The 12,380-nt window shown below is 32.6% G+C and overlaps 3 protein-coding genes across 3 annotated transcripts; 1 reads left to right on the forward strand and 2 right to left on the reverse strand.

Annotated features, from left to right (window-relative positions):
• Positions 1-194: 194 nt before the first annotated feature.
• Positions 195-1,517, reverse strand: LOC108858095 (protein PLANT CADMIUM RESISTANCE 4). Its single transcript, XM_018632074.1, has 4 exons — positions 1,352-1,517; positions 1,178-1,249; positions 401-616; positions 195-268 (listed from the first exon to the last, which is right to left on the reverse strand). Exons 1-4 carry the CDS (start codon positions 1,515-1,517, stop codon positions 195-197), a joined length of 528 nt encoding a protein of 175 aa, XP_018487576.1.
• Positions 1,518-3,263: 1,746 nt separating this feature from the next.
• Positions 3,264-4,298, reverse strand: LOC108860771 (protein PLANT CADMIUM RESISTANCE 7). The gene is made up of 4 exons (XM_018634623.2): positions 4,154-4,298; positions 3,963-4,034; positions 3,638-3,850; positions 3,264-3,501 (listed from the first exon to the last, which is right to left on the reverse strand). Exons 1-4 carry the CDS (start codon positions 4,206-4,208, stop codon positions 3,440-3,442), a joined length of 402 nt encoding a protein of 133 aa, XP_018490125.1. The 5' UTR covers positions 4,209-4,298; the 3' UTR covers positions 3,264-3,439.
• A 2,356-nt stretch (positions 4,299-6,654) lies between these two features.
• Positions 6,655-11,427, forward strand: LOC108856448 (protein CASP). Its single transcript, XM_018630246.2, has 19 exons — positions 6,655-6,913; positions 7,181-7,291; positions 7,395-7,573; positions 7,666-7,815; positions 8,018-8,106; positions 8,194-8,303; positions 8,473-8,567; positions 8,671-8,726; positions 8,828-8,993; positions 9,141-9,233; positions 9,380-9,508; positions 9,636-9,755; positions 9,949-10,029; positions 10,225-10,335; positions 10,432-10,575; positions 10,660-10,761; positions 10,861-10,940; positions 11,020-11,112; positions 11,211-11,427. Exons 1-19 carry the CDS (start codon positions 6,811-6,813, stop codon positions 11,269-11,271), a joined length of 2,073 nt encoding a protein of 690 aa, XP_018485748.1. The 5' UTR covers positions 6,655-6,810; the 3' UTR covers positions 11,272-11,427.
• Positions 11,428-12,380: the final 953 nt, after the last annotated feature.

Raw genomic sequence — 12,380 nt, forward strand, 5'->3', positions numbered from 1 at the left:
AAAATGTTATCTAAAGAACTTGTTTTGCAACACGCATGTTTGTTCATGGGCTCCTACGAGGCTATGAACATGGCATCGCTGCCTTGCACTTTTCTTCGGCCATCAAATATATAAAAAGAAGTAGCAAAAAGACAAATTAAACAACATTCTTTAGATCATGTTGTGATAAAAATAGAACAAACATTCTTCTTAAGTCAACCCATCATTTGCTGACCTGTTGGAGGAGCCATCATCTCTTGCTGTTGTGCTTGCACATTCAAAGCCCACCCTATTGCACCAATTAATACTTAGACCACCATTGTTTATAATATAACACGATTTATCATCCCAAAAGGAATAACCACAAAAGAAAGCAAATCAAAATTTTCATTTGGATGTATTCATAACAATGAAAAATTACCAATTTTGGGGTCAAAACCACGGTGTTTGAGCTCACGATACTCTTGACAAAGAGCACAAGGCCCACAAATCAAGTGAGTGAGCCAATCTGGAGCTGGAGCATCCGGTAACCCGTATTTGTTTCTTATCTTGGCCCGGAACATGGCTGAGTACACGCACGGTAACGGTAACGCAGTTAGAAACATCGCTCCATACATCAACCCACCAATCGCACAAGCTGTATGATACACAAATGAGGTTCTAAGAAAATATTAAACATTTTTGTGCATGTATGTATGAGCTGAGAACCGTGCTTGCAGTGTAACTGAAAAGGCATTTGACTTAGCCCCTCCAAGGATTATAAACTTTTCAGGGCTCCTATTACAGTAAATTATTCATGGTATAGTGGTTTTAATGAATTTGTAGATGTGTTTAAACGTGGGTACAAGTTTTTCCTTACTAAAATTTTATTAATTATTTTCTTAGTCAACAAACATTCTAATAAGTTAAATATATATTATTTTAAAGTAGCTTTCTTTGGTTTTTGTACCACAAATTATTTTTTCACTTAGATTTGTTTTAATACTTATAGGAATTTAGTTAATTTTTTGTATGAAAAAGAGAACATATTTCTTTGATTTTTTCTTTCTACGAGCTCGTCACAAATTATGTATAGTTTAAATTTAATTTTAATTATTGTTTAGAGTTTGTTATAATTATTGTTTAGAATTTGTAAAATATATCTTTTTATTTGCCTTGGGCCTCATAAACTCAGGCACTGTATGAGTCAATAACTTACTTGTCGCGCCTTCGTCAACAATTTCAGCGATCTGTCCAAGCGTGACGCATGGAACTATACATGTTATCACAGCTGATCCAACGCAGCACAACAACAACAACAAAGAACGTTTATAATGTTTTTATGTATAAGATTCCGTAACTGTTGTGATTTTATATTGTAAAGCTAACTAACCGTTTTCACTGTCGTTCATGCAGTCGAATAGATCGGAATTCCAACGTTTTTGTGTTTGGTCATTGACAGGTATACCCGTTGGTATGTTTGGCTGAATACCGGCCTTGTTGTTTCCGTCACCCTGAGGATGTGCCTGATTCGGCTGGTTAAGACCTGGTCGAACCATAGATAGTGTTTACCGGCTACTTTCGCAACAAGAAGTTTCTTTTATTTACCAGTTTCAAAAAAAAAAAAAAAAAAAGTTTCTTTTATTTATCTTTTATAACTACTATACCTCCTAGTTTTGTGAAAGAACAATGGATGAAGGTTAAGTTTAAATAGAGAAAGGTTTCTCATAGTTATTTTAATTTAATTTTTTTTTCAGATGGTGGGCATATTTTATTCATATAGTTATTTCCATCTTGTACATTAATAGTGATTTGTAATTTAACTATTCTGATAAAATTATTCCCCAGACTAGTTCGGCTGTCCCGTTCGTAAAATAACACCAAAAACAATGAACTGTTCATTTATGCATCAAACTTCAACATAAAATAGTTAGGTTTATTTTGTAATAGAAAAATTCAAATGTGTTTAGTTACTGCATCCCATGCCAGTTACATTTATCAGTATTTATTTATAAGTTTGTAAATTGTGCGTGATTGTGTATGTAACTCTAACTTCAACTTTTATTTGGTGTCACAAACTGGAAATGGATCAACTCATTGTTTATCGCAAAAAAGAAGAAAAAAATTAAACACCGGTTTTTGAGACATTATTGAGATTCTGCACTGCTTAATTAGGAATGGTGGTGGAGCTGGTGGTATTTTCTTTTATTATATAAAACGAAAATAAAACTGCAACTCACTTCTGGAAACTGTTAATACGATGATATTTTTTTTTTTGAAAAAATATACGATGATATTTGATCATGGTAAACACGATTAATTCAAGTTCAGCCTTTGGGTATTCATACACTCTTACTCAACCTTACGTAAGTTGGCAAACATCCACAATGATAGATCATATATATGTGGTTTATACCAACGATAAAAATTTCTTATAATTGATTCATCATATAAAAATATATTCAAACTGAAATATTTCGGATTTCCAAGTATATTTGAACCAAATTTGTGTACTTAAATATACTAATTATATTTTTAATAATTAAAATAATATACAGAATATATAAGATGTTTTAAATTGTCCAAAATATTTTTAAATATATATAATAAATTACATGTTTATAATAGCTAAAAGATTCTCAAAATATCAAAATATTTAAAATTTCTATTGATTTTATATCCAAACATTTAAACTAAACCAATTTTTATATTAAGTTTAAGTATTTTGGCATACATTATTAAAATTTTCATGTTTTATATATTATATATTATTTTAAATTTTATATTTTTAGAAACTAAAAATTATAAAAACTTTATTTTTTAAAAAATGAATTATCAGAATCCAAACCGAACCCGCAAAGATCCGAATAAAATCGAATTGAATCCGTAAAGATCAACTAAACATAACCAAACCGAACCACATGATACATGAATGTCTATCTTTAGTCAAATGTAAAAAAGTTGTCGATAACAAAGTGAGTATTGTTATAATATTTAAATACATAATAGTTAAAAAATATCATTCTACGCAAGACACGATTTATCATCTAGTTTAAATATTAAACGCATAATTTTCTATGATTATTTATTTTTCATGATTTTAAACCAATAATTATTTAGTAAAAGTAACTAATTTTCTTAATGTTTACAATTAATCATTATTAGTTGATAAAAATGTATTTTTAAATTTTTTTTTCCTATAATATATATCATTCATGCTTGCAGAGAGCATGAGTGATACTAATTTTGTTTCACCTTAGAGTTCGCTTGAGACCTCAATTTTTATCCAAACATATATGTGGGTATACACCATCATAATTTATCTATTTATTCATCATTACCGAAACAAAAGTAATAAAACTGAAACCATTTAAACTATTAAAACACACTTAAAGGTGTTCTATTTCTGAATCCACTTATTCAATTTAGATCATCCATTCACTAAAAAAATAAGCATATCGTGAAACATGAAACTTTAGAATCAACTATTCATGTGTTGAGCCATAGGAGGAGATGTTGCCCGTTGCATCTGTCCATTCCATCCTATTACACCAAAATAATAAAATACAAATTAATAGTTAATCAACAAAAAAAAACCTTTTTCGAAAACAGACAAATAAAAAGGCCTATGATGTTTTTGTATATGATTTATCAAAATGTTCATAAGAACTGCAATTACCAATAGAAGGGTCAAGACCACGGTTTTTCAGTTCACGGTATTCTTGGCAAAGAGCACAACATTCACAAAAGCAGTGAGTGATGCAATCCGAAGCTGGAGACTCCGCTAGCCCGAATTTGCGTCGGATCTTGGTCCGGTAAGTGCATGAGAACAAGCATGGCAACGCGACCACACAACATATCAGTCCGTAAAACAGCCCACATTCCTCACAGCCTACATAATATAAACGTCACATGAGTACACACATACAATATTTACAGATATATGTATACACACCACACAAATACAATAAAATAACATATATATATATATGAGTATGACTTACCGCGATTTCCTTCGTCAGCAATATTAGCGATCCGTCCAAAAGTGACGCACGGGCAGAAACATGTAAGGCAAACTTATCCATCGCAAATCAAAAAGAATAAAAATCAATTAAACCATGATAAAACAATTATGTGTACAAATATATACTGCCGATTTGATTAGTACTCTTAAGTAAATAACGACTCTAATTACCAGTTTTGCCGTCTTCCATGCATCTGCAAAGACCAGAAGTCCATTGGTTCTCCATCGTAAAGTGTTGAGTTTTTTCTGGTAAAAATAGGATTGGAGATGGTGTGAAAGATTTTGTGAATGGATGTTGAGTATATATAATAGGTTGAATGGTGTCACTTTGAGGCTATAAATGATTGAACTTTAGTTAGTTGCACTTTTTTACAAATGTAGATTTTTGTCTTCTTGAAAATGATTTTTTTTTACCATGGAGGACAGCTTGCAACGTACTAATTGGTATTATATTTGTGATTTTAATTTCATTATAGGAAAGATCTTGGATTATATATTCTACATTTACAACATGTTTATATCACAACTGTTAACGCGCTTTTGATTGTACGGTTAAGAAAACTTCTTCACATTCATTTATAACTGATATTTTGAAAAATTGAATTCGTTCTTTAAGACCGTAAGTACGTTGCAAACTGTCCTCCATGAAGAAAACTTCTTCACATTCATTACTGTTTTACACGTTAAAGCGTGATCCCTTCTCAATTTGTGAATTAGATTTTGATATTGCTCGTAGTTTTTAAAAACAGATTTATTTTATGTTAATAAATTATTTTATACTCTCTCATTTTATTAAGTGTCGTTGTAAAGAAATTTTTTTGTTACAAAATAAGTGTATTTTCAGTATTTCAATGCAAAATTTATTAATTTATTTTCTATTTTATTTTTCTATCGATTGAAATATGAGCAGTTGTGTTGGTAATTATATTTTTATATAAAAAAATATAAAATTAAATGATTTCTTAATCTAAAGTGACACTTATTAGAAAACATATGGAGTGTGAATTTATGTATAAAATAGTGAATATGTATATGCACATTTATCCAGAACCAAATTATACTAAACCAAAAACACTAAACCAAATTTTATAATAACCAAAAGTTTAGACAATTTTTTTATAATATCCGAACGAATTATATATCTCTAGAACCAAAATATCGGAATCGAACCAAAAACCGACTGTGTACCCAAATTTTAAAATACACATTATATACCTACAAATATTAATTATATTTAGTTTCTAAATAAATAAATATCCTCAAAAATACTATTTACAAATTGAATTATCCAAGAAAACAAATTATTTTAATATTTTTATCAGAAATATTAAAAATTATCTAATATTTAAATCCAAACAATTTGAATTACCTAATACTTAAACCGAAGACTTTGAATTATCCAATTTTTTCATATAAATCCAAAAGTATCCAAAAACCAGAATCGAATCGAACCGTATTGGACCTAGAATTTTTTGGATACAAGTCATTCTCAAATTTGTTACTCGAATTGAAGTAAACCGAACCAAAAACTGAAATAACCACTGAAACCAAACAAAAATTTATAAACACGTAAATAATTCCTATATTTTTGGAGCTAAAACACCAAAAACCAAAATATTTGAACCTGTAAGAACTAATACTGCATCTACATTTTAAATGATGCGAAAAAATAATTATACTTTTACAAATTAGTTAACTCATTTTAGTGGGGCATTTATGTGGTTTATAAACCAACTAAGATATATGCAATGTTTTTATATTCGATCTGGATCCGCGTCAAACCGATAAATCTGGTAACATGATATAAACCAGTTTTGATTTAATGAATAATTCATTAGTTAAAAATCTGATAAAACTTAAAACTTGTCATTGACAACTTAAAACTTGTCATTAACCTGTGAACCACAACTGATTGACCCGATAAATTCAGAAAAAGTTATAATACTTTTTAAAATTAATTAAATTTCTTATATACATTTTAATAACATATAAAATTGAATAAACTATGTGATTTATCATATAAGGTAAATGCATTATATTTTTTTATGAATTTTAATTTATAGGTTTTTAATAACTATTTTAAGGATACATTTGTGACTTTTAGAATTAAAATTATTATTGAATTCAGTATAATTAAGTTACTATAAATGTTAAACATAAATTAATAATATGTTTGACTGTGGAAAAATAATTTTGATTTAATTATATGTATAGTTATGATTTAATATATTTTAAGTACAATCAATATTATTACAATTTTAATGTTGATAATTTATTTATTTTTTTCAAAAGCATATAATGGATTTAGACGTATCAAAAATAAAAAATAAATTTATAATTGATAGAATGATTTTTTTAACGGGTCACGGATGCGATAAATTAAAGTAATAGTTAGCTATAATTTTAAGTCTAAAAACTGAAAAAACTTAAATGACATTAGTGAGAATTATAATTTTTTTTTTTTTGTAAAAGTAAAGATAATTCATAAGCGCGAAAAACATCAATAATCTATTGATTTACGCCTTCAAAGTGGGCCTTTGTACATACCAATCATCGGCCTTTTAGAATTTGATATAGCTTCAGTGGCTCAGTATTTCAAAGCCTGTTAAAGTGTTAAAAGACAATTACTGTTTTACCCCCAAACTCTAATGTATCCGCCAGCAGATCCGATCGGCAGTAGTAAAATTTCCAGGAGAAAAAAAAACAACAGTCGGAAAATTCTATCGTTGATTCGAAGGTAAAATATCACTTTCCCAGAAAGTTTCTTCGTACTGAAGTATTGCCTGTGTTCGCCGGAGCGCGAGATCGAGATCCGAATACGAGGAGAAATGGAGGCATTGCAAGATGGATCGGAGAGAGATAAAACAACTCCTCCGTCTTCCTCCTCCTCCTCCTCCTCTCCCATTCCTATCGTCACCAGTTTCTGGAAAGGTTCGTTTCAGATTCATACGTTATACGTTTGATTCGAATGGCATTGAAGCTGAGTGGTAGCTTGTTGCAGTAGGAGAGAGATTCGTGCTTAGGGTTTAGTTTTGAATTACATTGAAGTAGTAAAGGCTTAATCGGTACTACAAGAGGCGTGATGAGATTGTCATTAGATGTTCGGGAGAACGAACGAGAAGTGATAGCGTAATGTGATCCGATTTGAGAAAGTTTCAGTTCATTGCGTTTAACTGTTATGTCAAATATATGTTTCAGAGTTCGATTTGGAGAAGGAGAAGAGTGTACTTGACGAGCAAGGGCTTAGAATAGCTGAGAATCAAGAAAACAGCCAGAAGAATCGCCGAAAGCTTGCAGAGAGCACCAGGGGTACTTTTTTTTGTTTCGCCTTTTTTATATTTTGCTTTTAATATAACTGATGGTGAATATGATGGAAGATGTTAACAGATTCTATGATTTATATTGGTAACAGACTTCAAAAAAGCATCGCCTGAGGACAAACTTGGTATGTTTAACGCCTTGCTCAAGGGGTATCAGGAAGAAGTTGATAATATTACCAAGAGGGCCAAGTTTGGGGAGAATGCTTTCTTAAACATTTATCAGAAACTCTATGAAGCACCCGATCCCTTTCCTGCTCTTGCTTCTATTGCTGTAATTCTTCCTATTACCCTAACGTTAGAAACCTTTAAGTCCTCTAGCCTGAATGATATGCTAACTGAACTTACTGTTTTACTGTCTTTCAGGAGCAAGAGCGTAAGTTATCTGAAGTGGAATCTGAGAATAGAAAAATGAAAGTTGAACTTGAGGAATTTAGGACAGAAGCGACTCATCTGAAAAATCAACAGGCCACAATAAGGAGACTAGAAGAACGGAACCGCCAGCTTGAGCAGCAGGTAACGTTTTCTAATTGGTATAGGGACAAAACTGAACAAATGTGACTGTCAGTAAAGCTTAACTTCCTTCAATGCTTGAACCTATTTCTGGAGGTCAATTGCAAACTTATACAGAGCCATAAAGACAGAGCTATTTTGTGATCTTGTAACTGTTAACTGGTTAAGTTTAACAGCCATATCGTTTTGTTTTTTTTGGATTCAGATGGAAGAAAAAATCAAGGAGGTTGTTGAGATCAAGCAACGGAATCTGGCTGAGGAAAATCAGAAAACGCTGGAGCTTTTAAAGGATAGGTAAATAATATTTTCTTCCGTGAATGATTTGGGTGTTTAAGAGTTTTTTGAGCCATCATCTACATTTTCATATTCACTTTTTTACAGGGAGCAAGCTTTGCAAGATCAGTTAAGGCAAGCAAAAGACAGTGTCTCCACTATGCAAAAATTGCATGAGTTAGCACAGAGCCAACTTTTTGAACTTCGTGCTCAATCAGGTTGTTCATTGACCCTTAATATGGTGAACCAGTTATGTGCTTTCATGATCGGGATGGTGTCCTTTACATGATCATTCCTCTAAAAACTTGACAGTTATTATTTCAATCTTGCTTATTCTTTGTTCCTTCTTGTCTTGTTAATACACATTACTTTTGTCTATAACATCAGACGAAGAAACAGCGACAAAGCAATCTGAACTTAGTCTATTGATGGATGAAGTGGAGCGTGCTCAAACGCGACTCCTTACACTTGAGAGGGAGAAGGTATTTCACAGAATGTTCTTTAAATGTCATGTTTGAATTAAGGGAATGCCCCAGGATAAACCAGGTAATTTTGCAGCTTAACTTTGTTATTGTTTTGTAACAGGGACATCTACGGTCTCAGCTGCAAACAGCTAATGAAGATACGGAAAACAAGAATAGGTGAGTTAGTTGATACTTGAGGGTCCATTTAACAAGGCACATAATAGAAAGGTCCTAGTTTTAATTCTTGTTTTTTTTTGTGCTGTGCTTGTTCATTGCAGTGATAATGTTGATTCAAATAGTATTCTGGAGAACTCTTTAACTGCAAAAGAGAAGATCATATCAGAGCTTAATATGGAGATTCACAATGTTGAGACTGCTTTAGCTAATGAGCGAGAAGATCATGTTGCCGAGATAAAGAAATTGAATTCGTTGCTCAATAAAAAGGTGAAGTTTGTGATATCCTTTTAGTTTTTTTTTTGATCGTCTGATATCCTTTTAGTTTATGCTGCGAATTTTTTTGTGTTAGTAAATTAGTTTCCTATCGCTTTCCATGTCTAATATTTGCATCCCGTCATTTTTGTATCAAACTAGGATACTATCATTGAAGAGATGAAGAAAGAGCTTCAAGAAAGACCATCAGCAAAATTAGTTGATGATCTGCGCAAGAAAGTGAAAATTCTGCAGGTATTTATCGTTTCTGGTGTTTTTGGTGCCTGCTTTTTTTTTTCTCTAACTGACTTGCTATAGATCCATTATCTACTCTTCCTTGTAATAGTATTATTGTGTGTGTGTGTAAAGTGTAAATGTGTAATGCTGTCATTGCGCATTAGGCTGTAGGTTACAATTCAATTGAGGCCGAGGACTGGGATGCTGCTACCACTGGTGAAGAGATGAGCAGAATGGAGTCGCTTCTTCTTGATAAAAACAGAAAAATGGAGCATGAGGTCACTCAGTTAAAGGTATATAACCTTCTACGGATTGAACAGGCACCACTGTAATTATGTATCTTCGTTACTCTTTCCCTTTTTATTGACGTGAACTTACCCAATCAATGGCATTGGTCGATTAAACTACTTTTTATTCCAGGTTCAACTTTCTGAGAAAACCTCCTTGCTTGAGAAAGCTGAAGCCAAGGGTGAAGAACTAACAGCTAAGGTTAATGAACAGCAAAGACTGATTCAAAAGTTGGAGGATGATATCTTGAAGGTATGTAAGAGTGTGTAGCTACCATTTTAAGGTCTCTCTTTTCCTTGTAGTTATTTTTTCTCTGACATCCCTCCATGATTTTTTCTGTGTTTATATGTTTATATTATTTTCTGAGATTATGAGGATTTTCTGAGAAGAAACCAGATATAAAAAACTTTGATTGTACGTGAAACCTTCTCTACTTGTTACGCAGGGTTACAGTTCAAAAGAGCGAAAAGGTGCTCTATTTAATGAGTGGGAGTTCTCAGACGCAGGTGTGGCTGAGCAGTCTGAGGTACTTTTCTCTGGCATATATTTATGAGTCATGTAACACTCTTAAAGCTGAGAAAATTCCCTGAAAGAAAAGGGAAAGGATCAAATGGTGTAGAACTAAGATCTAGATAGATAACCAGTAACATATAGCTTTAAGGTTTTAGTATATGTTGTATGCTTACTCTGCTCTCTATCATTTTTGGTTTCCTTTTGATAGGCTCCTATGGATCAGAAACATGTTCCAACAGATCAAGATCAAAGCTCAATGCTGAAAGTTATCTGCAGCCAAAGAGATAGGTTCCGAGCACGGTTGCGGGAAACAGAAGAGGTAAACAATAATGCACTTGGAAGATCCAATTTTAATCCGTCTTCTCTATCTCTTGGTTAAACTCATTTGAGCTCTGTGTTCTATTTGCTGTTGCAGGAAATAAGACGATTAAAAGAGAAGATAGGCTTTCTCACAGACGAATTGGAGAAGACTAAAGCAGACAACGTGAAACTCTATGGCAAAATCCGTTATGTACAAGACTATAACCATGACAAAGTTGTTTCCCGAGGATCAAAGAAGGTATTTTCTTTTCTCTGACACCCTTTCTATGTCCCATCACGCTCGTGTTTTTTTTTCTAATTGAAATCTTTCTCCAAACTTCAGTACGTGGAAGATCTGGAAAGTGGATTTAGCTCGGATGTGGAATCTAAATACAAGAAAATATACGAGGATGATATCAACCCATTTGCAGCATTCTCCAAAAAGGTTAAAAAGACATTCTTCTATTATTTATCTCTACACAACAAAACCTAGTAGTATTAACCATTCCAAGCCTCGTGTAAACTAAATGGTGTGTTCAAACAGGAAAGAGAGCAACGGGTCAAAGATTTGGGAATTAGAGATCGGATTACACTAAGCAGTGGCCGTTTCCTTCTAGGAAACAAGTAAAGCCGCTGGGTTCTTATCTTTTTTTATGAACTACATCACAAGAAACGTTGGGAGTGATTGGGTTTTTCGTTTCAGATATGCGAGGACATTTGCCTTCTTCTACACTATAGGATTGCATGTACTGGTCTTCACTTGTCTCTACCGCATGTCTGCTCTCAGCTATCTCAGGTAACAAATATCCACCAATGTTTTGTTAGTTTTTTGAGTTATAAGTAACTCTATTATGTGTCTGATTATCATTTTGTTTTTTTGTTTGTTTGGTTTAGCCATGGAGCTGAGGAGACTCCGGTGACCGAAACAACCACAAACCTCCCTCGCGGTTTTTAATGATTTTCATCCTTTAAAACTTTTGCCCCTTGTTTATTTTATTCTCTGGGAAATTTTTTAAGCAGTGGGATTATGAAAGCTTGTGTACAGGGGATCCAAATCACTAGATATATATATACATATATAAAAGCCACAGAGAAGTTTTACTAATAGAAATTTCTGAATATCGCAAGGTATGCAGAATTGAATGATACCCAAGTTTTAAATTAACGAGGAGATATAGAAAAGAAACACACAAAAAGAGAAAAAGTAATTCAATGGAAACTGTTGAAATAATTACAACCGCAAAGACTGGAGACAGAAAGAAAAGTCATATAAACACCACTTGGCGACTTGACTCTTTCACAGTTGTAAACAAGTCTTCTACATCCGTCAGCTTTGGTCAACCTCCAACGAGTATTGATCATTTGAGTTTTGTTTTTATTCCCTGTAACCCTTTCATTATACTGTCCTCCCTTCCTTTCATTTTCACTTCCCCATGTTTATAGTTTCGATATTAAAAGCGAATCCTCCCATTTTCTTGGCCCCCAATAATAACCTGTCATCACCCTTTAAAACAAGTCCATTCCCCACAAGCATAGATGTGAAAGGTAATAATAATTGCTTATACCCTACAACGGCGTGTCTATGTTTGTGTGTGTTATCCCCCGTACATGTATATATTATGTTCATTCGTCCACATAAGCTACTTTGTTTTACATTTTTACCAAATCTAAACCAATTTATGATAGACGAGATTCAGCAGGTAAGGGGATCAGTATGTGAATACTGAATAGAGTAATCACGATCAGTATCCAATGTCATCTGCATCTTGGAACCTGTAAGTAGAATTTAATGACTTTGCATGACACTCTTTACTTTATAAATCAAGCTCAACCAAACGCATTTAATGTCGCATAATGTTTTTGTCTTTGCATGATCCTAATTTCTCTTATTTATTTTCCTGACCTGTTATGCCTTCTAACCAATAACTACTCCCTCCGTTTCACAAAAAGTGTCACTCATACACTTTTCACATATATTAAAAAATTCAATAAAATATAGAGAAATTGCCAAAAATACCATTTTCATAGTACCACTTTTCATGTTTACACTAACCACTTTTACCA

This window comes from Raphanus sativus, chromosome 5, assembly GCF_000801105.2.
Source record: "Raphanus sativus cultivar WK10039 chromosome 5, ASM80110v3, whole genome shotgun sequence".
In the NCBI taxonomy this organism is placed as follows: Eukaryota; Viridiplantae; Streptophyta; class Magnoliopsida; order Brassicales; family Brassicaceae; genus Raphanus; species Raphanus sativus.

Bases quoted from the DNA above. Each gene is read 5' to 3' on its own strand.
- LOC108858095 (XM_018632074.1), bottom strand. From the start codon at position 1,517: ATGGTTCGACCAGGTCTTAACCAGCCGAATCAGGCACATCCTCAGGGT. The intron at 1,250-1,351 runs GTTAGTTAGCTT...GCGTTGGATCAG, and splicing joins CATGAACGACAGTGAAAACG to CTGTGATAACATGTATAGTT. The intron at 269-400 runs GTAATTTTTCAT...TTGGTGCAATAG, and splicing joins TGGTTTTGACCCCAAAATTG to GGTGGGCTTTGAATGTGCAA.
- LOC108860771 (XM_018634623.2), bottom strand. From the start codon at position 4,208: ATGGAGAACCAATGGACTTCTGGTCTTTGCAGATGCATGGAAGACGGC. The intron at 4,035-4,153 runs GTAATTAGAGTC...GCGATGGATAAG, and splicing joins CATGGAAGACGGCAAAACTG to TTTGCCTTACATGTTTCTGC. The intron at 3,851-3,962 runs GTAAGTCATACT...TATATTATGTAG, and splicing joins TGCTGACGAAGGAAATCGCG to GCTGTGAGGAATGTGGGCTG.
- LOC108856448 (XM_018630246.2), top strand. From the start codon at position 6,811: ATGGAGGCATTGCAAGATGGATCGGAGAGAGATAAAACAACTCCTCCG. The intron at 8,994-9,140 runs GTGAAGTTTGTG...GTATCAAACTAG, and splicing joins ATTCGTTGCTCAATAAAAAG to GATACTATCATTGAAGAGAT. The intron at 9,234-9,379 runs GTATTTATCGTT...ATTGCGCATTAG, and splicing joins AGAAAGTGAAAATTCTGCAG to GCTGTAGGTTACAATTCAAT.